Consider the following 24,702-nt stretch of genomic DNA (forward strand, 5'->3'; position numbering starts at 1 on the left):
GGGGCTTTTTGGGGCAGTGTAGTAGCACTCAACACCTTGCAGAACAACATGAAGGCATTATAGTAAGTTTCACAGCCCTGAATTCTTTCATATAAAAACAGGCATTAAAATGGGTTTTGAAGACCTGCCACCCCTCCTTGTCTTTTAACTTTTGCAGACTTTCTTGTAAAGGTATGTTCCAACCAAATGAGAGGTTGGATGAGCCACCTCTCGTGCCACGAGCTGTAAAGTGGGGACATAAAAACCAGCTGAAGTGCATTACAGCTGCAGATGACTGTGTCCCTCAAAACAACACCTCATCTCAGTGCTGGCATCAAATAGACTGAACGTTTGTTAACAGGAAAATATTTTGAATTTTATTTTTTCACGTTATTATCAAGTACACAATTACAATAATGTCACACATCCCTATATGATTCTATGTATTTTGTTTTTTTCTTTTGTCTTTTTTACAAAGTGTACAGAGGGAAGGACGTATACAATATTTAACAGGGTATTTTCTACAGAACAATAATTTATATTATGTCCTTGTAAAAATCTGTACCTTTTTTAAACATTAAACTGAAACATCCATTTTATAGCATTTGCTAAGCAAATTTTTTAAGAATTAAAACTAACCTGTAACTAATGTCAGTACATTAACAATAACTATAATTTCATTTTCTCTTTATACAGACAAATACATTTTACAAAATCCACTTGACCAAACCCTTAATTATTAAAAAAAAAGTTTCAACATTGTGCTTGGAAAAAAAAAAAAAAAAAAAGGAACAAAAAAGTGTATGATTCCAGGCTACGCAAGAGAAAGAAAACGTATAAAATTGTGTTCTTTGTCTTTCAGCTTATTTAAAAAAATAAAGTTCGAAATGGCTAAAATCCTCGGCGATGCTCTGGGAATTTATGCTGATTTTGTACACTTCTCAGGTTTCCAGTTAGAAAACACTTGAATGTAAGGGGGGAGGGGAAGTCACAGGAGGGTACTCGGCAAGATGCAAATGGAAAATCTCTACTGGGTTTTACTGCATGTGATTTGGCAATCAGTAGGCAACAGGCAGACAGCTACGGCCATGTGGGAAATCCACTGACTTGCCCAGGGATTTCATGGAAGGCACAGTGCAGCACATCTAGGTATGACACACTAAAGGTTCACGGCCTGTTAGTAGCAATATTGTACAAGAGCAAGTTGGACAAGCCTGGGGGCACTGTCAGGCAGGCATCGTAAGAAAAAAAAAACAAACACATTAGACAATAAAGGTAGTGACATGACATTCGACTGTCCCAAACTGCAAACTAAACACAAGTATTTCATCTTACAGTGAAACAGAAAGGATGAGCAGTAGAGCAGGGCTCAGTAACACAAGAAAATACAAAAGGCTTAGAAGATGCACGTCTGAAAGGAAACCTTCATCCCTTAGTCACCCCAAACCTGAACTCATCACTAAAACTCCAGTTTGATTTCAATAGGAATTTGCCTGCCCAGAAACAAGAGGCAATGCTGAGCCAGGCTCTGCACCCTTTCCATTAGTGAATTGTTGGTTACAAATCTATTTGAGCTGGCAGACAGGTCGAGATTCTACAATCCATTGCCAACCAGTGGCTTCGGTGGGAATTCGGGCAAGGGGAGCAGGGACAGGTCCTAAAATCTGGCATGTAATTAAATGGTTTGGGTTTTTTGCTCCACAGTTGTCATTAAGGTACATGACTTGGTGCTTGGTACATTGATGCCACAATGAGCAAATGATATGGTGCTATTTTATAATAGTCTTCAGGTGGCAAAATTGCATATAGTAATTGTTATGTTCTCCCAGCTGTCTATAAACAGATTAAAAGAACTGGGTTAATTCTGGATACTGTACTAATTAATAAACAGCAGCTCAACACAGCTGCTAATGGCTCAGGAAAAACATTCAGTTTAGAACCAGTTCTGTTACTGTTGTAAGTTAGCTTTCCTATTAAGGATATATACATTAGAACACCTCTACTCCTTAAGAATGCATCTGCTCCACTCCATCCCCCTCTGAAGCTCTCACGGTAAATATCACCTTTCCAAAATGGAGGCACCTCTTGGTCTTAAATTTTATTCTAAAACAACTCACAATAAAAATGTGACTTGAACCACAAACTGTTCTTTCAAAGAAACACTAATATACACAAGAGCATTAAGTCTGAGGTACGTTTACCAGCACGTACAGACAAGCTGTGATCTATTTAACTCTGCAAATGGAACAACAGTATTTTATGTTTCCAACATTAAGACAGAAGTAAATTGAAAAATAAAACCAACTCATTTTTAACACGCAAAAACTTTCAAAGACAAAGAAGCACTGGACAATAAACAAAATATTTGAGCATACTTTTAAATTCACCAAAGAAAGATAACACATGCCCCAAACAATTTTCTTGAAAATTTTTATCTCTGAAACCCAAATTCAAATGCAGAATAATTTTCTGCAACAAAGTTAGATGCGTAACTCCTCAAATGGAAAATAGTTAACCTGCCACAAAGTCTGTATAGTCAAAACAAAACAATCAGGCGGGCCCTAGTGACTTTTATCTTCAACATCACAAATTCCCATTGTATACACACCTCTGACAATTTTACCAAGAGAAATTTCATATTTTTAAAATTCACGACAAAACTGCATTAACATGGACACTGTGAGTATCAACGAGGTCAGTAAGATAAATATACTTAAATAAACTATTACGGTTGAAAAATTCAGTAAGAGACAGGGTTTACTTTATTAAATGCAACTTTATTGTTGCCATCTTTTCTTCATTTATTAAACAAACTGAATAGAATTCAGAACACGCTACTGAACAAAAGGTATAAAAGTCAACTAGAAGCAATAATCCTATTTTTATACAGCAACAAATCAAATGCACAGTATGTTTTTTTTGTTGTGTTTTTTTTGTGTGTGTGTGTGTGTGATCGCAGGTGATTTGCTTTAAAATAAGCTAACTGCCTGAAAGGCAAAATTCCTTTTATAATTCCAGCCGTAAGTCTATGACAGAGACTTTAAGGCAGCCCAACATCTTTATGATGCCGCATAATGTGCTGGTTCTTCTCTGAAGGCCTTCGGAACCCTTTCTTGCAGTACTCACAACGGTGAGGGTAGTCTTTTGTATGAATGGAAATAACATGCCGTTTGAAGCCTGAGGCATCTGTAGTGCTATACTCACAGTACTCGCATTGATAAACTTTCCTGCCACTGTGTGTTTTCATGTGTTTTTTCAGCTCATTCTGCTGCCTAAAGCCCTTCCTACATCTCTTGCACCTGAATGGAAGATCCTTTGTGTGAACTGAGAGTATGTGGCGACTCAGAATGAAGGGATCTGCAATCTTAAAGTCACAATGTCTGCATTGGTGCAATTTTTTACCCTTGTGAGCCGCCACGTGTTTTTTCAGTTCCGAAGGCCTATGAAAGCCTTTATCACACATATCACACTTGTGGGGATAGTCTTTTGTGTGGACTGAGATTATGTGTCGTTTCAGATCACTCGAGTTGGAGCTCTTATGGTCACAATGCAAACACTGATGTGTTTTACTTTCTTGATGCATAAGTGTATGTTGCTGTAGCTCTTTGGTATCTGAGAAAGTCTGGAAACAAATATCACACTTGAGTGGCGTTTCCTTACTGTGTTTAGTCTTTACGTGAGTTTTCAAGTTGGAAGAGTCGGCAGAGCGGTATTCGCAGTATTGGCACTGGTAGGGCTTTTCACCAGTGTGGATCCGCATGTGCTTCTTCAGCTCTGACGGATGGCGGAACCCTTTGCCACACTCCACGCAAATGTGAGGAAAGTTCTTGCTGTGGACAGCTAGAAGGTGGTGACTCAGTAATCCTTGTTCTGCTGTCTCGTAATCGCAGAATTTGCACTTGTGCATTTTATTAACTCCTTTGTCCCTGTGCACCATCTTGTGAGTAAATAAAGTTCCTGCGTGGGAGAAGCTTTTCCCACACTCATCACACTCGATAAGCTTTTCTGATTTGTTGGTCAGCTTATGACTCTCCAAGTGGTTATGTAAACTTATTTTCTTATTCGTAGTGTAATCACAGTCCGTGCATCTGTATTTCTTCTTCGTAAGAAGGTGTTCTGGGTGGTTTTTCATGTGCCTTTTCAAGAAGCCTCTCGATTTAAATTTCTTTCCGCAAATCATGCAGGGGTAGACTGTCAATGGATGACCATCAGGGCCAATGATTATTGCTGAAAAACACAAAAAACCCTTAATCAATACTATACATCAACATTACACTTTATTAAATGTCACATTTCCAACCTTAACAATCAGCTGAATTGTTCAATAAGATCAGAGACAGACATATACACTATATTACTTACTAAACAAGCTTGTTACTGGGTTAGGTAGAAGAAAGTGAGATAATTACTACTTTAATTCATTATTATTAAGAGAAAGGAAATACTGGTTTTGATGGAAACAACCGACGTATTGCCTAGCTGTTCCTCACCTTGAGTAATTCTACTTGGAAGTATTCTGACTGAGTTCACACCTTCAGTACAGAAACTGATGCTGGGGCAAGGAACAGCAGGCAACTTGTTAAACCAAGTATTACATAGTAAGCAGAGCACATGATCTCCTTTGACTTTCCACAAATCAGTAGATAAAGATTAATCTGGCAGTTTAATCACCTACCGCTGACTACAATTCTCATGTCCCCAAACTAACACCTCCTTCTTGTGCCATCTGTCACAGTTACAATCTAAAGAGGTATCAAGCAGGAATCAATGAGAACACATTTTGCACCCATCAGCATGATTTGTTTACCCTGACTTTGTGTAGGCATGCTAAAAAGCTCTCTTTTCCAAAAATGTTTTACGAGGAGAACTGACTAGGTAACTGGAAACAGTAAAAGCAAACTTTGCCTGGTTTACTAACTCAGTGCTAGACAAAACAGAACTCCTACAGTTCAGTCACAATTTGGAAAAAAAACTTTCAGAATCACTTAAGCAAGGCTAATTCAGCTTTGTCAGACCAAATAAAGTATCCAGACCATAATGCAGTAACAGACAGAAACCAAATAATGCCCAAACCACACATCTGTTCTTACAGATGCAAGTAAGAACATTGGCATGAACATCAAAGCAATTTATATCACAATTAAAGGGTACAGAACTTACACTACCTACTGTAACATAAATGTTCAGATCTTCCAGTTACTTATTGAGCTAATACAATTAAATGTATTATTCTAAGTATTTTTAATAAAGACAAAAAGGGTTTTTGAAAAGTGTTATTACAGAATAGTGTTCATCTAACATCATCTTTTTAAAAGTTACATTAAACATTAAAATTGATGTGGCAAGTGAAGTATATAGTTTTTAACCTTTTGCTATTATACTGATTTTTTTCTGCCAGAGATGTTTCCTTTAAAACACCCCTCACAGCCCAAACCAGCTACGAATTTAAAAACTTAAAAATCAAATATGCCCTCATTTATGATGCAGAAGTGTTGTCCAAAAATGAATTTCCAAAGTAATAACTTTTTTTTTTACAAGACTTTGCACAACCTACCAGTAAAGTATATCCACTTATGGGTAAGTGCCTAGAGGAATACAAGTGCAGCCAGCCAGTGAATACTCACCTGTTTGATACTGCCTAGACTCAGGTCTCCTTTTTTTCTTTGGTTTTTGCTTAGCCAGTCTCCCAAGTCCAGCTGACTCATCTATGTGCAAAAGAGCACTTGCAGTGCCATTTCGACTTTCGATGCCATCATTGTTATTACCTATCAAGATAATTTAAGATGTTACATACCACCATCGCTCTACAGATTATTTGAGCAACAAACTCTACAACAAAAGAAATTATCAAGTATTATCTGGACATTTGATCCAACTATAATAATGTGCAGGATGAGCTGCAAAACTTCTCTGTACATAGATTACAAATTTTGGTATTATGAACCTGGAAACACTGTCATTGTTCAACTAATTTTACAGAAGTACACAATTTACAGGAATTAATGGTTTTCCCTTTCACAAAGAGCTCTCCTTTAAATGCAGTGTTTTTTGCCTTTCTTTGCTTGCTAATTATGCCCAAAATGTTTAACCTCAGTCAACATGGTTTAACGTCAGTCACAACATGTACGGTACCCCATTTTCTTCTTGGTCCTGAAAGATATTCATGTGTGAGCCCACATTCCCTTCCTGCTGGGCATCTGAATTCACCTAACTGAAGTTTCTCACACACTAAGTTTCAGAACTGGAACTGCAATCAAAAAATCATTCTGAACAGCCCATCAACTTGCACACAAAGTACACCACTTACTATTTGCACACCTGATGCTTTAAAGCTTAAGAATTCTTTCTACTGGGAACAAAAAGCATGCTCAATATTGTATAATAGAAAGAAGGAAACAATCTTTTCCTTGCAGAGCTTGATGTTTAACACACAAATGTATAACTGGATGTAAAACAAACATGAAAATTACAAGTATATATCTCTATATAATCAGGATGGCATTTATTTGCAATAAGTTTAACACTGGAGATTTAAGGGCGTATGTAAATTTTAATAATAAATGTTGTGGTTAAGTATTTACTTGAATCAATAGGACGCAACAGTTCCAAGTGAAAGCCAAGAACATGAATAAGTTAGGAAGACTGAAGAGGACAAAAGTGCAAGATGCTCAATGGCTGTTCCATTTGTAGAGTGCTGAGAATGAATATTCATTATTAACATAGGAAGGCACAAAGCCAGCAACAGGCATGTGCAGAGCCTGAAGATTCTGATCTATATGACAGCTCAAGCGTTGAACAGCAAATGTGGCAAGCGACAAAAGTTGAAAACAAAAACACATTTCACATCTTACACATAGAAAGTTTGTAGCAAGAGCATGAAGTGTCCTTTTAAAGTATAACCTAAAACAGGCTTCATAGTTTTCCTAATATTCAAATAAAACTGTGGAAACTTTCTGGAATGTAAAGCACTGTGGGACTGGACCTTGCTACAATGCAGCAACAAACCAAATTTAACATTTTAAGATGCCATTGTTAGCAGCTTTTAAACCCTCTTTAAGTAGAGATCTGAGAAGTGCAGATGACAAACCTCTGCCACTGTCATGCCTTTATGCTTCATCGTATCTTCCCTTGTCACCTTTCACCCTGCATGCTAGGTTGCTTACTGCTGACAGTGCAATGATTCCAGTCTTTCTCACATTCTTAAATTCTCAATTCCATCTCTCTGTTCTTAATACACTCTGCTCAATTTTCTCCTCCTCCAAAATTAATGCATGTTCAGTCTACAACTGCTGTTTCAAGTTCACTTAATTTCATTTTTAAATCCCACTCAACCTGGCTCCTGCCCTTTCCTCTCCACTGGAACTGTGCTCACCAAGTATATGGCCAAAGATAAGGCTCTGAGCGCACAAACCGCCCATCTCCTAAGCAACTTTTAGCACATGCTGTCCCTGAAATCTTGCCCTCCCTTGACTTAGGTCTGTGATTCCAGACCCCATCTGCATTCTCAGCACTCCCCTGCCTTTTTTTGCTGGCACCATCACCACAATCCACATCATGCAGACATATAAACTAAGTTTCGTATTCTACTCCAATATTTCTTCTGCTTTGTTTACTCGAGGTACCTTTAGAAGGAGAACAGGGTGATATGGAAACATTTCCAAAACAAGATTTTGGTCTACCAGCTTATGTACATCTTGGAAATCAGTTTGTGCACAAGCTGGTGCTCAGATACTAGCATTCAAGAAACATGGTTCTGCAGGCTGAAAATATTCTCAAGTTTCTGCTGTAACTTTACAATGTCTCCTTCCAGCTTCTTTTTTGTTAATCAATTAATAATTTCCATTAGTGAAATTGCATATTTATATGTTCCTTCTAGAAAGCATTTAAATCAGGCTAGAGGTCAGTGTTGCTTTCCACTGTTACACTGAATCTTACATACTCCCATCTGCTTTCCCCTCCCCCCAAATAAAAAATACTCAGTTCTACTAGTTCTACTCCAAAGCCAGCTGTGTCCTAAAACTGTGAAGGAGATGTACTTGAGATGCAATTTTTTAGCCAAAAGCTCATGTACTTCTCCTTCTATATAATGAAAACTTAACTGAAAATGTCTGTTAAAATAGGAATAAGAAGAAGCTTGCCTTACAGCATCTTTCCCCCCCACACCCCTCCGTTTTAAGGCTCATTATGCCAAGAAACCATTCTTAAAACTAAACCTTTAAAAACAAACACAAAAGCACATATATTCCACTACCCTCCAAAAACCAATCCCCAACACTTGGCTACAGACATTGTTTCCAAGAAGAATCCTTTGAGTATTACCTACCATAAGCTGCTGCCCAAGCTATGGGCATGAAAGTTTTAATTTCAGTGTCATCAATTTGCTGTTCATGGGCCACTGCTGCATCCTCCTCTCCTACAATCACTTCCATATAAACCTCATCAGCTATTTCTGCAACATCTAAGAAGAAAAAAAAAAAATCAAGAAAAAATTAATAGGAACACTGCATTGCTGAAAGTGAAAATCCCTGTTCCCAAATGAAAGCCACCTACTTACTTAAGTCTTCATCTTCGTGCTGAGAATCATTTACAGTCATGTAAACCATTTTCTCCCTTGGAATACGAATACTGCTATTTTGCTCAAGTAATCCAACTGCATGGTCATTCTCCGGTTCACTCTCCACTATGTCTACTGTGCCACCTAATTAGGAAAATCAGAGCAAAATACTTTAAATACACTTTGTTCATATTTTATGCTGAACTGCAGAAAACTGAAATTTGTAACTTTTCAAAATTAGACCCACAACTTTTTACAGATGACTTGAGAGAAATCACAGTCTCTAATTACGTAGTATTTCAAATGTCAGCTTGGAGTATTCTAAAATGAGCATATTTTACCTAAATCATCTTCTCCAGGATCTGCTTTGAATATATAGACCTTGATGACTTCTGGACAAATGCCATCCACTTTACATGAGCCACTTTCTGACTCTGCTTCCATGGTAATTTCAGCAGAACCTTCATGTTCTATCTTACCAGCATCATCCACTACAAAAACAAGTTATTACAATTATCCAGTCATATACAGACAGACATATATAAGAGACTTCATTACTTTATTACTCAAATTTGGAAGCAGATTATGTTGTGATAAAGCACCTACCCATAAATATTTTTTTTCATATCCTTGAACACACCAACAATAAAGACAGAAATAAATTCAAGCCGTATCTTCTGTTTTAGGGGAAACTACGAGAGCGCTGCAGTGATATGACTGAGGCACAAGCACCACATCAAGCAATACTACTAGGGAAATAATGGTCTGCAGCAAGATGATGGTAGGAAGAAACTGTGTACTGTACTGTACCTGTTCTGTGGCATAATTCCACTCATTCTGAGTTTTAACTGCTTTCTCCTTCACTAATAGGTAATCAGCTATTTTTCTCACAAGCATGATCTGTTGCTTAACCCTCTCTCTAATGGAGGCAGTACCGGTGCTGCCAGTCAGACCTGGTTCCTTGCAAAGTGGCATTATTGATGCCTCTCCAGTGGACTAGAGAATGAAAACTACAGGGAGCAGAACTTCCACTTGCCTCATCCACTCAACAGAGGGATCAAGCACAGTGTCAAAGTGCAGCCCTGAAACTACAGCACCGGTGAACCTATTCAGCTGACTGTTCATGGTGCCCTTACTGAAAGGGACTTGCACTGAATTTTGTGCTGTAGCCCTATATGCTCTCCTTACTTTCATCTCTAATTGTGTTCCCTTCCTTTCAGAGGTGCACTGACACCACGCTTCAGTTTGAGCTGCCACAGCTTGCTTAGGCCTCCCACATAAACATGGCTAACAGCCAGCTTTATGAGGAACATGTTTCTGATTTTGAAGACGTACTCTACACAGGCACATGCACACAGAAACCATCTTACTCTACCAACTGTGGATTTGCAAGAAAAAAAATGCTAAATACATGTTCAGAAAAATCAAATCTGGCATCTCAAGGCCTTCACAGACTCTCCCAATTTCAGAAGCCCCCAGAGTTTCTCAAGTGCTGAGATAATTTAAGAATTCTTAACATGATGGCATACTTTTGAAATTTGTTCATAAAAGTCACTTTTGGAGGCTGACAAGGCTCCCTCAGAGCCATGCTTAACTTTAATTCAAAACAACAAAACATGAAATTTATACTAAAGGAAGTGTAAGGACTGTCCCATAAATGCTGTGGAATTTTTAACTACCATGTCGAGCACATACAAAATACTTAATAACCTATGCTCATTTTACTGGCACTCATTAAATTACTCTTGTAACTAAATGATGGCTTTACTAATCACTAGCTGCAACTCCTCCATTTACTTTAAGATCTACCTAAAAAAACCCAAACCTCAAAACTTTACTACTATTTTTTTCCTGCCATGAAGTCAATAAATTAGCCTTTACATTAGATAAACTGTATCTAAGTACAATTTCGCAATCAGGCATCATTATTCACAAAGAAATATTAATAACATTAAGTTATGAAGCACTGAAACGCATTAGTCTATCTCTCTCCGCATGAAAAGAGCAGCACAAAACCATTAAATAGTCTTAGACCAAGTTCATGATCAATGGCCGCCACATGGAACGTTCCAAGCAGTACCATGTTTTAAAAATGATTTTGTGTCATGGGACAACAAAACATCTTGTAGCTGAAACCCCAGAGAATTTAAAAAGTAAAAACCATAAGATGTTCTTTTGAACCATGTTGAGAACACCCCTCCACGGTATGTACATTGTTACTGAGCAGATTTAGTGAATTCTTTGGCCTATGTAGGAAATATCAAACATCACTGGAATTCTGACAAAAAGAAAACTTGCTGTCATTCCTACACTAGATTTATGTAGTTGTTCTCCTTTTAACTTGGCTGTTTCCATTGTCACGCATGTGTACTTGGAAGGCTTTCAACCCAGTGTAGACTGTTTTCACACTGCTGAAGCCAAAGGGGAAGTCTTCCACTAAGCTCAACTGATGCTGGAACATACTCAAGGAAGGAAAATTATGGCTGAAGCAATCAAAGAAAAAGCAAATCTACATGCACCAATGCGAAACAGGCTGGATTCTTTTAACCAAAACACAGTTTTTTTACTTCAGTAATTACATGGAAGCATCCACTGATAACATTCACACAACAGAAGAATTCTAGATCTTAAAAATATGCTCCACTTACTTTTTGAAATAAGTTATCCAAGGTTCAAAGTAATCTTTTACACAACAAGATTTAAAAAAATTGTTATACAATTTAGAGTTTGTTTACCCCCGATTTCCCTCTACATTCAAGTGTTTTCGAAATGTAATAGCTGGTTTAAGTATTTTTACCAGCACCATTAAACTGTAAAGAAACTGGTGTGTAGGAATACCAGGCCAACTTGTCTCATCCAAAAGAAAAAAATTTCACTTTGACAGGCAGTAATACTTGAAAAACTGAAGTCCCTGAAGGGCTTGTAAAGTAATAGTATTTGCAGTATAATAGCAAACTGCTAACAGGAAAGGTAGGGTGGAAAGAAAAAGGTAAAATAAAAATAAATGAAAAGAGACAAACAAGGCAAAAGACAATGGTTACCTATTGCAAAAACCACCATTTCCATGGTATTCTGTCCTATGGATACATAAGCATTTATCTGAACTGATTCACTGATGCTCTGGCAGCATTTATGAAATCTGATTTCTGTTTAACACTTTCCCTAAGTTTCTGCATTCTCCACATACCTCAGTCTCACAATCAGAGAAAATTATTTTCATAAATACTTGACTGATCAATGTTCGAAGTTGGAACTCTGATGATATTTGAAATTTTAATTCAAATTCACAGCCCATCAAGAGATCCCACAAATACCATGTATGACTAATCTTCACTCACATTGTTCCTCTTTGAAAGCACAAAAAACACGCTCACAACCCCAAAATTCACAAAGTAGCATTAGTTAAGATTGCAAGAGACCACTTCCTTTCAAGTAGACAGTGGGCAGTTATTAAACGAGTCACAAGTCCCATGCTAGAAAAAAGTTCAGACTAGCATTATTCCAATGCTGTCATACCTTATGCCTTAATTTAATTAGACTTAACAGAACACTAAAAACTTCTAATGTATGATTTTTTTTTTGCTCTACTAGCTAGTAGCTTGACTTCAATAAACAAGCCAATTCAGATGAATTCTCCAAGTTAAAAAGAAGAAAGAAGAAGAAAAAGCGAACAAAAATTGTAGACGTTATTTTACGTAAGTAGCAAGAATGCATCCTATGGCTGTCTGCTGATGTTCTTCAGACTTCACTAATTACACTTTGCATACTATGAGCTATAAGAAAAAACAAAAAAATAAGCACTTTTCCAATGTTGCAATAATTGCTTCTATATAAAGATAATGCTTGAATTTTTATTAAAAGCATAGATGAGAAAGATGTTATACAACATGAAGGATGTAGCCTTTTTAAAACGTTCTAGTTATCATTTACAGTACAAGAAAATCGACAAAAAGAAACAAAGATATAAAAAAGGAATAAAAAATAAAGCAAAAAAAAAATGCAGGCAACATTAACAGATTGCTTGTTTAATATGTGTTCTATCATGATGACATTTGTCTCCTAGAAAATATTACATCTAATTTTAAAAAAATCATATAAAGCCATAAACTGTAATGTCCAACCAATAATTCACCTCCTGTGTCTTTACCCTCCTATTAAAACATGTCCAGTGATTTTTTGGGACAGAAACAAGCTCCTGTGCCTTCATAATAGAAACAACATTTAAAAGCCAACCAAGACCAGTTCCCCCACATAGGAGCATAAACAGCCCAAGATACTGCATTTGCTTGAATGGTACATACATCTTTTGTTTAACCATGACATATACATGAAGAAGCTGGTTTTTGTTTTTTATTTAATGTATACAGACTTTGTAGCCTTGCAGTCTTTTACTCCTAACTAGAAAAATGCAAATATCTGTAACTGTCTTATTTTTAAAAATTCTTTCTATAAGCTTTTACATTTATTCTTTCCTGTCATTTGTCCTTTACATGGAATTAAACGAGGAACATAAAAAGGACTGTAAAAGAGAAAACTAAAGCACTAAGAAACCATTCCTCTTTTCACGTACACGCTGCCCATTGCTAAACAACACACTGAAACAATTCATACAGACATTCTAAGAAAAAGTCTGTCTCTACACCAGTTCAACAGATTTTAAAATCTGTCTATGGAACAATTAGACAAGAATAATCTGTTCTGTCAGACTTCATGTTCCCAAATTATACTCTTTGCTGTTAAAAATATAAGTATCATACTTGCCTGCTTATAAAACAATCATATTTAATTATTCTTAATGAAAAAGACCACTGCTAACTATTCTGTTTTCTCTAAAATAGATTAAAAGCATGCTGTACTCCCCAGACTTTGTTCTGTTATCTGTGAACAGAAACATTTTACTTCACTTGAGAGCAAAGAATTCCTAGTCCGCTGCAGAAGTTGTTTTTACCATTCAGTTTTTTCTTAAATGGCAAAGCAGGTTTCCTAACCTGTGAAAAACCACAAATCTGTTCTGTTTTGATTTCAATACCACTGCCATCACACATGAGCAACAGTATGTGCCCTATGCTTCTGAAACTCCCCTCAGGGTAGTAATCCAGCAGAGGATTGTTCGTGCCACTCCAGTGGTCATGCAAGAAGCACGGCAGCAAGCTTTACGTCACAGAAACAAAAATGTTATTTCCTGCATTTTTAAGAATCTCCAGTGAAATAGAGGGAAGCACCTATTTAAGCTAAAAAAGCAAATAAAAGCATTTTACTTTCTTCACTGTAAGTGACAGCATAAAGAAGGCATGAAGTTTATGGCTTTGTTGATCAGATCCATTGTTTTCAACTTGAACACCCAACAAGGATGAGAAAAGATGCAACCGTTATTCTCTCTGAACCCTGGGTTCTCACTCCTGTTTATTCAGACACAACAATCAAAAGATGTGTCTAACTCAGAGCAAAGGAAGGATACGGATAGACATAAGACAGACCCTTTATTTGCAAACATTGTACAACTATCTAAAATTGCAGCTTCAAATTTGTGAGGCTATGCTTCCCTCTCTACCCAGACTCCCCTTGTCAAACCTTCCTTGTGCTTCACGATTTAAAAGCGTACCAGAGGACAACTTTTTGTCTTATGGAATGAGTTCCTGGCAGAGGATGTGTCTTACTCAGCAAATTGAATAAAATCAGAGAAGCAAAAATCTTAATTTCCATCTTATTGCCAGGTGTAAGGCACTACCTTCCTCAGTAAATGCAACAAAAAATGCTTTTTTTTGTTGCTTTGACAAACACTAGCTAATCTCAGCATTACTGTTTGACTTAAAAAGAAATTATTTTTGAAGTCTTAAAATTTGCTACCAAATAATTACTATCAGTGTGAGCTGGAACAAAATTTATCCTTTCCTGACCAAACTCATGAACTGGATTGTTGTGGCATACACGAAAGAAAAAATGATTTATCAAACCTCCTTAAAGCTGCTAACTGGTAGCAGTTTTCATTCTTTGCTGAATGAGTGTCCAATTCTGCTCTTCCATAAGTGCCTCAAATCTAGCATGGACAAAAAATGAACATTGAGGGCAAAGACAAAGTATTCAAGAAAAAAGGTGATCACATCAAAAGGTAAATGATAATATAAGCTGTTCCAAGAAGCTCTATCTTGGAAATTAAAAAAAACAACAAAGGCATATCAATGCAGAAGCTAAATTAAATGTACATGGAAAAATAAATATTAAAATACTGAGTTTATTGAAGCAAAGTCACAGAATAAAACCCATAGGGACTGTACTCTTTGAAAAGACAAACCAGTCTGAAACCACAAAAAAAGGTAGAAACACAGTATTAAGAAAGTACAATACTTATTTCAAAGCAGGTGTTTTCAGGATAAAGAAAATTATCTTAGTTTAAGAAGAATCTAGGTAGATTCAATTCACTAGAAACAAAAATGGAAACACTTAAAAGGGAGCCACAAGATAGGATGAAGACAACAAAAAGATTTTGCCAATAACTTCCACTGAAATATAGACTGAGAAACCTACAACAGAAAGAAATGCAAAGTGTCATCCCCTGTTCGGCAAGTGACTAGATAAAAAACTACAGACAAAAGCATCCTCAAGAACACAGGCTATCTCCCAGATCTGGGAAGCAACTACATTTGGCTACTGTAATGGCAGACAAAATTGCATTTCAACATCTGCTCCAGCAGTTCAAGGAGGTTTGCCAGAATCAAGCACCAATTTACAGGTTAGCATGAAAAATCAAAACTAGGCTAACACTGATACCTTTTAAAAGCCACTAAGTTCAACTGAAGAACTGAGACTGTCAACAGATCAATAAACACATATACTGCCAATGCAAAAAAAAAAAAAGATATGGAAATTAATTCAAATCATATTTTCCATACAGTGGAGAGACTGTTTGGAAAGATAAGTCTTTACTTGATGGAAAAGCACTAGACTCTGACTTCACAACCAGAAGAACTTGTTATGCTGGCTCTAAACACATCAGGTGGTAATAGGGAACTTCGCTTTAAAATGAACTGTAAAGCCGACTTAACATTTTAAACACAAAGGATGCATGTTTTGTAGCATAATGATTGCTTTAAACGTTGGCTTATTTAAGGTTCTGAATCTAAACAAAGTACACTGCAAGACTATCAATAGCCATTTAATATTAAATAAGAGTATGAAACTATAAAAAAATATGACTGAAAACAGAGAATATGCCAGCACAACTAAGCAATTAAACTCCTGTGTTTTCTGCCAGTTACCAGCACAACTGGTACATCTAAGAAGACTTCCTAGGTGGGTGGGTATTTTAGGGATCATGCAATATGGCATCTACTAAGACATTCTGTCTTCATTCAGCCACTGGCAATGGTTGAATGGGACACGTATCTACCCACCCCTCTCAATTGAATTTACACAGTTTGCAGCATGCTCCTGCAGTCATAGAAGCCTCATTCCACTGCCCCTGTTGCAGGACCACTAAGCTGCTGGGAGCAGGCAGTAGTCCTGCAGAGAGGGCAGGAGCAACAGCATCTTAAAGAGCTACAGTGAAGGATAAGAAACAGGTTAAGGATCACCACCAGAGCCTCTACACAGTCAGGCCTCAAGTATCCATAGATGGATTATCCACTTTGTTGCAGGCACAGAAGCATTTTAACTGCTTTCATCTGATCTTACTTGGGTCCAGAATCAGAAAGTTGTATCTGTACCATAATGCACAGAGTGCATTTATTAGTTTGGATAAATCCTATTTCAGAGAGCAGCATCCCTGATCTATTTTGCCTCAGTACGATCTTGCAGATTAATTTTAAAATATTTTGCATTATCCCATTTCATTGTTTTCCCAGATAATAGAGAATTAACTGTACCTCATATAAACTCAAAACATGGCTGCACAAGGTTATTCAAGGAACTCAAGAGATGATAAATTAAGAAATGCAGTGATCCTAGGTAAGGAGAAGGAACATTAAAATCCACGAGTACAGAATATAAAATTAAAACAAATCATTATACAATTCAAAAGTGTCCAAAGGGGAAAAAAAAGAAAAAAAAGGTAACTGAAGCATGCCTCATCAATGGAGTTATTTAATGATAGACAAAATTGAAGTGCCTCAAATGGCAATTAAACAAACGAGCCTAAAAAGCTTTTCTATTTCTACTACAAACAAATGTTCAGCACTGACATTGATGTTCCTAGGTGCTGCACTGAGTAAGCACTATAGTAAGGAACATACTTAAGAGTAACCTCTAGTTTCCACAAATGGCTATCCTTAGTAGAAAAAAGATTGACGATATGCTGTTTTTCTCCACCCTCTACTTTTAAGACTTTTGAAATACAATTCAAGTGGCTTGTGCCACTGTTCCTAAGGGAGATTAAGATACCCAAGGTTGCTTCTCAGATATAAGCAGCAATAGCTACTCTTTTTGTTGTCAGCACACCTTCATCCCTTGCTTAATCAAGAGAAGAAAACATATTAACAGCCAAGAAAACCACATTGTTGCCTGTATCTAATCATCAATGAGGTGGAAGGGGTGGGGGGGGCCTAGCAAAAAACAAGACAAGGATAACTAATGGCCATTTGGACTTCCAACCTCAGTTTTTTTACTTTCCCTTTTCCATCAAATAATTTTGTTTTCTCAATGTCTTGGCAGTAATCCTAGTAACCTGCACTAACAAACGAGTTTTTCAAACAATGTCACCTTTATTTTCTTTCAGTTCTTACTAAGTGTATGGCATCTAGCTTAATGGAATTCTTAATATTTTGTCTATGTGCTATAAAATGCTACAGAAATAATTTATAATCAGACATGCAATTGCCAGAATTTGTCTCCATTAGGTTCACCACAATTTTTAGCCAGTACATGTTCCTAAAAGTACCCCCATATGAGTACACTTTTGAGATCTGCGTTTCATTAGATAATACAAAAAATCTGGTTTGGGTACTGTTGCAAGCCCTTCCTCAGGTGTTTCAAGCACCACCCAGGCCCATCTAATAGGAATTCTGACAGCTTTAACCAGACACTTACAGGAAATCATAAGGTAATCCTCACAGTTGCCCTTCTCATCTTGATGTTCCACAGGGATTCCATTGGCATCAATCACTGCCTCTGATGCACAGTCTGCCACTAAGACTTCTTCAGAAACAACATCTGTTCCCAGAGTGTCGGTGACAATATCTGCTTCTTCGACACTATCATGAACTACATGTTCTACATGTCCAACTTCAGGTACATGCATTGACTCACTTGTCAGTACATGTTCTGGTATAGACATTGCTTCTGCTGTTATGTCAGAAGCTAAAACATCATCTGGGACAGTGCAATGAGCCAAAGAAACCTCTTCAGCTACGTCTGTGTCCAGCACTTGCTCAGGAATAATGACAGTTTCAGATACATCTGGCTCCTCCATGATATCTGGGCACTGAACATCCTCGATAACAACATCCTCAATGACATCTTGGATAACTACAGAATCTGGATCGTCAGGAACAAAATTATGCACAGTTATATCTGAGTCGACTACATCTGAAACGAACACTGTTTCCTGTACTTCCACAACAATCTGATCTCCATCCATATGTCCTGCATCAGCTCCTGAAAAACATAATTAAAATAGTGGTTAAATTGTATAACTCACTCAGACGAAGTGGTAAATAATTGAAATTACTTCTATTTTACTTCAACTTTTACACTATGATGCAATTTACTAAAACAGGCCTAACGGCCTATAAGCAACTAAGACAGGCAGATACATGGGGAACTCATAAAGCAAGTAGGTGCTAACAGAACTAAGACAATGTTTTGTCTCCTGGAAAAGGTTACCAATTTTTAGACTCTCCCCCAATATCCAAACAACTACTACTTGACAGAACAGTAACTCATTCATATTGCTCTCAGTAATAAAAACAAATGAAAACCAAAAGCAACTACTCTATATAAAGGCACTGATGCTGCACAGCACTTTTAAGAAAAGACAAAATAAATAAAAGCTGTCCATAGCATCTAATGTGAACACCCTTATTTACTTATTATCCCCTGACAGACCTGTTGGATCAAAAAATGCATTTGGCTCATGTGGCTGCAATTCAAGCCCATCTTCATCCATGGCCTTTAACTCTCATCAGTCACAGTGCCTGCAGAAGGTAAAGAAGAAAGGTTATTTAACTCGTATCACGCTATAAAGGTTGCTTCTGCTTGAGCACTGAAAAGCAGGAGTTTTAGGTGCATAGAAGTTAACAGAAGTTGGCACCTCTGGACTTTATGATGGACCAGATTTCACTCAGGGTCCCTGTTTTGGATTCCAGAACTACTACTCTAGAACCCTAAATACCCAGGATCTGAACAAGAGGAGTGTGAGCTTCAACATTCCAGGCCCATTTCTCAAAACCCCACAGCTCCACAAACACAGAAGAAGCTGACAAAAGGATATGAAAAGTATTACTTTACGTTAATCTTACAAAGTCAGACAAAGCCCAGGCAAATTCACACTCAAGTCTTTTTTGAACTGTAAGGAGCATTGTCAAATCAGTAAAGGTCAATAAGGCAAATTGAAGGTAGACAGCTAATAATCTGACATGCACATGGCTTTTGATGTCCCTGTGTTCATACTTGCACAGCCAGGAGGAAGTTACTCTTATGTCATTTCAGGAATTGAAATCATCAACGTAAACTGCTTCCAGAACAGAACACCAGATGCTTTCTAACTCCAGATGCGTGTATATTTTAAAAACTCTCTCTCCAAGACAAAGTACTTATTTGCTTTTTTTTTTGGTATTAAAAAATATCACTCTTAAGTTCTTAAAAATTACCAAACATCATATTCCGCCAAATTTCTTTGAACAGAGTATCAACATTTCTTCAATGCATAACAACTTAATCTTTCAATCTTAACAAAAGAACCAAAGACCACAAAGTCAAATACTTAGTAAAATCTGAAGCTGCAATCTAAATTTTGCTGCGTATATTATGTTATAAATTGATGCAAACCTAGTTGGGTAAAAAATTATCTAACATAAACCCATACAGTTGCACTTAGTTGAACTAGTTTCCTGGGTGGAACCAAGAAGAGGCAACAGAACATTGCTACACATTTCTGCTTGTGTTTCTGTGCAAGTGGAAGATGCGATTCTGCTTCCTCTGAATGTTTTTTCAGATACAGGCAGAAATCTCCCCATTCCTGTGATACTTGCACAATAGACGTAAGGGAATATTAAGATTCTGCACAAGGTTTCTCTAAGTATCATAGTCTTTCTGAATTACATCAACTAACATCTACATTCATTAAGTCTTCATGGAGGAAATCGCTATACTAAAGAAAAAATCAGTAACTACTCCAGAACACAAACCTACAATTGTAATTGGTAGGAAGTATTTTCTAGACTTCACCACTTTTCTAGCTCAACTTTTCTCAACTCTTCACAGCTAGCCACCTAATTTTTAGATATTCATAAAAAGTTTTTTTACAAGTTGATAGGAGAAATACAGCCAGAAATCGAACTGGAGGAAAAGCAACAGCAGCCTAATAATTTTCCAAGGGGTCCCATATTTGTGTGATGTTCAGTTGGAAGCTCCTATAAAGACAGCTGTGCTAACATATCGTGGTGTCCAGCTGGACATAAATCACCTCACAATTATTGTGACAGTCAAGCATTTTTGTTAGAAACACCCACTGTTAGGAGGAACAGCTCATGACAGATTCTTTTTTCCGAATCATGAGCAGAAGAAAAGCATTTCTGAGCCTCAAACACAAGACTTAGCTTGACTGATGGCAACCAACTTCTGCTGTGCCACAGAAACAAGAACAGAATAACCAGGTTTCATACAGTCATTTAAGAATTATTCATACCCAAGCTGGTTTGCTTCCATCTACTCAGTATAAACCTAGCCAGTCTATTACAAACGCCTTCCCTATTCATCTTGTCATCTTTTTATGTGTTGTTTTCAGTGTTTAGTTTCTTCTTCCCTGTTGCTTCTTCAGCTTATTGTGTACCTACATTATGTACACCACCTCCTCACCCACTCGTCTCATCTCTCCAGCTTATAACCACAGCACATTCCCATCATTCACACAAAGCCACGCTATTCTTCAATTAGTAGCAAAGATTGTACTGGCAATTTAGAGATTTTATTTTTTGGAGGGCACAGCTGGGATTAAGGGTTGGAGGAAATAAAATGCCTCTCTCCTTGAGCAACACAAACATTAAGAAGCTGGCACTCACAGACCAACTCTTTGGGAACATTCAAGACGCTGTTTCTGCCTGTGCTTTTGAGGACTTTATTATAATACACATTAGCCTTTGACCAGCTGGGACACAACCAGCTTGAAGTGTCAGTTCACCACCAGCTACTGGAAGAACTGGCATTCGTTTTCTCCACTTCCTGCTTTCATCACCCACCTGACCACCACTTCACCACAAATTCCTGCTTTTCATATGATTCATGCACGTACTTTCTCTATCCTATCCTCTCCCCAAATTCCTCTCACTTTCTCTCTGAGTGAAGCTGCCCTTCATGGTCCTTCTGTCTATCCTCTTCACCCACGAGACCCAGAGGCTGCCACCACTACTTCCCGTTGATGCCATCTCTCTGCTGCCGCTTACTGCTGCCCAGATTCCAAGAGACAGGTGCAAAAAACGACAGTGCAGTTTCATAAAAACACTGCTACAAGCTGTGACAGCCCAGCAGACCTTCCACTGCATACTCTGCATAACAGCATGGCTTCTTCTGTACCAGTGAGGTCGTTTCACCTATGGGGGCCTAATATGCTGCAAAACAAAGGCCCAGGTTCTGCCTAAATTCAAGAAGTTTCTGGGACCTGTGGTTTTTGAAGACTGAATCTTAACAAGGCCACAGATTTATGCTTTGCTACTTGTTCCAAAGAAGAAGAAAAAAAACCCTACCCTTCCACGGAATGAGTTTCTTCCTAAATAAGGTTTCCCATAAAGCACCTCTGCCCCCAGACCCAGCCAAAAAATTCGTGTACAGGAATCCTTACCCCTGTGCAGGACCATAAAGACGTCAAAAGTGCTTCACTAGGGCAGAGATCCTATCTCCACAGACATTTGCTGCAGAAAGTGGACCAGAAGAGGATGCAGGCATTTCAAACAGCATTTCACTAAACTATCTAAAATTATAAAGGTGCCTAAATCAAATCTGCTGTCCAAAAAGGTATCAAGGCACTTGTCCATATATGGGGAAAAAACTAAAACAAGATTTCCTGAAATTGTTTCAGGGTTTGAGCATTCTAACCAGTAAATGAGAAAATACTGTTTCTTGCTGCTGCCTCTCCTAAGCAGTGGGCCAGCACAGAGGCCCAAGATTTAGCCACACAAAAGAAGGTATGCCACATGGTTCTCTACCAACCAGCAGCTCAATAATGAAGACACTGTTCTGAGACACAAGAAATACCAGAGCTTCCTGTTGCGAGCACACTGAACACCTTCAAATTCCTTGGCAAACAGCCCAAGCTCTGTGGTACCACAAGGCTAAGAAGCAATTCCAGCAGTTCATTTTTCTGCAAGATTTCAAGAAGGGCAGAAAGTCTCCTCCATTCTTTCAAAATATTCCAGTTGACACTTCATTCGGGAGCAGGTTCTGGCACTGAAGTAGACAGAATCAATTTTCAGTTCTGGTGTGGGAACCTAAACTCCCAAGGAGAAGACACCTGGACTCCCAGGTGTCCAGCCATTTTACTGAACTCAGTCCTTCTCAACACCCATATCCACATGGTTATTTGGTCAAATCTCACTAATTCAGAAACTGCTCTTCTACCACAACAGAAAAAGCCTGCGAACTTAAAACAAGGTTTTTATACCTTTGAAAGAACTAAATATCTACATCTTTTACTTAGCTTGGGTCTATACCAGCTCCATATGAAAAAGTTAGTTATTCCAAATTGATTTTTACCCATTTCAGGAGCTTGCCTGTATTTGGTTTTGTGAGAGTCAAGGCATTATTTTCAAGTTGAAAGACTGACAGAAAATCATACATTAATGGAAGAAATGGCATTAAATGGCATTTAAGCTATAAGCAATAAAATTATCTCCCAAAATAAAAATGAGTATTTTCTATAGATCTGATCTGGAGTATAATCAGTCAAGAGAAGCAACACAGGCATTGCACCAGCCTTGCCACATTACAAATCCTTGACTCAGTAGACCTAGCAAGGTAACAAAGATGAAATAAATAGACAAGCTGTCACGTAAAGAGAGAGCAACTTCAAAAATAGAGCTCCTTAGAAGAGCTTTACTATGTCACAGGATCAGCCAGTTTCTCTGCTCTGACAAAAAAAAAAAAAAAAAAAAAAAGGAAAAAGATAAAAAGAGGAAACCTCAGAAAAGCTATCCTTATAAAAAGAAATGTGTAACATAGTCCTTTGCTTACTCCTAAGGAAAGAACAGTATATCTGTTTCTCTGGCGTTAGGGGCAAAAATCAAATACTTGTGCAGCAAAATCCTGACCCTTCCCCCAAAATTAAAGGCATGAACAGCAAAATTCCCCACGTCCAAGTCCTGGCCTCTACCCACGCTAAGATGGCTTGGTGCTCAACGATAGCCAAGCTCCCGTCGTGCCTTGCCTACATCACACTACAAACTGCAGCACGCCTCGCGTGTCCCAGCTGGGCCAGAGCCTCGAGGTAACCCAAGCTGCGCTGTGGTTATGAGACGACCATGGGTTCAGCCTATCCTACTGCTGCAGTGTCCTAACTCTCCCTATGTGACCCACTTATGGAGAAGCTGATGTACATACACGCTTTCAATCACACACACGGGAGGCTAGAAAAAAAAAAATTATAGTTCTATAGCATCTAATTCTTAGAAACGAGCCCCACAATTATTAGGTGACTAAATGGAAGAATAAAAACAATGTTACCAATGTGACAGTGTAATCATTTAGCTGTTTATTTCTTGATTAATCTCCCTCAGTTTTGGCAGGAGAATCAACACTGCTGTTTTCACTGCGATTTTGTAAAAAAATCTCAAGTCTCGTCCTCTTTGTTGTAGCTCCATGATGTGGTTATTTCCAGAGGCGGCTAAAAAAAAATGGGCTTTCTCCAGATTTCATAGGGATGTTGTGCATCAGACGACACCTAAGCTAACTCTTAACGAAACCTAAATTGGGAAAACAACCAGACCCGGGCGCCCCTTCGAAACTTTCCACTCAGCCGGGGGCCTCCGCAGGAACGGGGACAGCCAGCGGGGAGCAGAAGCCAGCACCAAGGGGCAGCCCCCGGGGGGTTGCCGGGCACCGCACCCGGCTCCTCGGGCGGCAGCCGGGCGAACGAGGCTGCGGACGAACCTCCCGCCGCTGCCCAGATTCCCGGCCGGCCGGCGCCCGGAGAGCGCGGGGCTGGCGAGGCGGGCGCCGCCGCAGCAGGGGGCACGGCTGGCAGCCCCGGCGCGGCCGCACAGGAAGCCGCCACGGGCCGGAAAGCGCCGAGCTCCCCTGCGACTCGCTGGCTGGCAGGCGCCGAGGCAGGGAGGAGGGAGAGACGAGGGAGAAGGGGGGGAGAAGCGGGGATAGGGAGTCTACGGGTTCTCCCTCTCCGGAGCCCGCGGCCCGGAGCCGCGATGAGCGGGGCCAGGGGCTCCCCCCTCCGGCCCGGCCCGGCCTGGCCTGCGCGGTGGCTCGGGCTGGGGAGAGCGATTAATTCAAGATGGCGCCCGGCGCCCTCCGCCTCCCCCCCCCCGCGCGCCGCCATTTTGTCTCCTCCTCCAGACACTCTCCGAACCCCCCTCGGCCGGGCCCGGGGCCTGGCACCGACCTCGCCCGCCCCCCCCGGGGCCCGCAACCACCCCCCTCCGCTTCCGCTCCCCTCACACCGTCGTCCCTGCTGCCCAGGGCCGCGCCGGGCGTGCGGAACCCGCCAGCCCGGGCCCTGCGGCCCGCTCTTTTGCCGAAGCCCTGGCGCGGCCTAGCTGCGGCCTCCTCGGGGCCTGCGCTGCGGCCTGGTGCGGGCAGGGGAAGGCCCGGGCCGGGCCGGGCGGCGGGGCCCAGCCCCGGGGCTGCTTACCGTGCAGGTGGCGGGCGGCGGCGCTCGCCTCGGCGCGGCCTCTCAGCGAGACTGGGCCGAGCGCGGCGGCGGCGGCGGCGGCTGCGGCGGGGCGGGCGGGCGGGAGGGGAGGGAGGGGCCGAGCTCGGAGCTGAGTGGAAGCGGCCAAGCTCCCCGGGCCGGG

The 24,702-nt window shown here is 39.5% G+C and overlaps 1 protein-coding gene across 3 annotated transcripts; it reads right to left on the reverse strand.

The window, feature by feature from the left end:
* Window positions 1-329: 329 nt before the first annotated feature.
* Window positions 330-24,700, reverse strand: ZFX (zinc finger protein X-linked). 3 transcript variants are annotated; one of them, XM_051607932.1, is made up of 8 exons: window positions 24,540-24,700; window positions 18,572-18,660; window positions 17,555-18,121; window positions 8,875-9,024; window positions 8,534-8,677; window positions 8,303-8,437; window positions 5,604-5,744; window positions 330-4,206 (listed from the first exon to the last, which is right to left on the reverse strand). In XM_051607932.1, the coding sequence occupies exons 2-8, from the start codon at window positions 18,630-18,632 to the stop codon at window positions 3,020-3,022; spliced, it is 2,385 nt and encodes a 794-aa protein (XP_051463892.1). In that variant the 5' UTR covers window positions 18,633-18,660; window positions 24,540-24,700; the 3' UTR covers window positions 330-3,019. The 3 variants fall into 3 exon arrangements, with proteins under 3 accessions (XP_051463892.1, XP_051463893.1, XP_051463894.1); XM_051607933.1 differs by lacking the exon at window positions 24,540-24,700 and adding an exon at window positions 23,399-23,414; XM_051607934.1 differs by lacking the exon at window positions 8,875-9,024.
* Between the last annotated feature and the right edge of the window lie 2 nt (window positions 24,701-24,702).

The sequence above is a fragment of the Apus apus genome, chromosome 1 (genome assembly GCF_020740795.1).
Source record: "Apus apus isolate bApuApu2 chromosome 1, bApuApu2.pri.cur, whole genome shotgun sequence".
NCBI lineage: Eukaryota > Metazoa > Chordata > Aves > Apodiformes > Apodidae > Apus > Apus apus.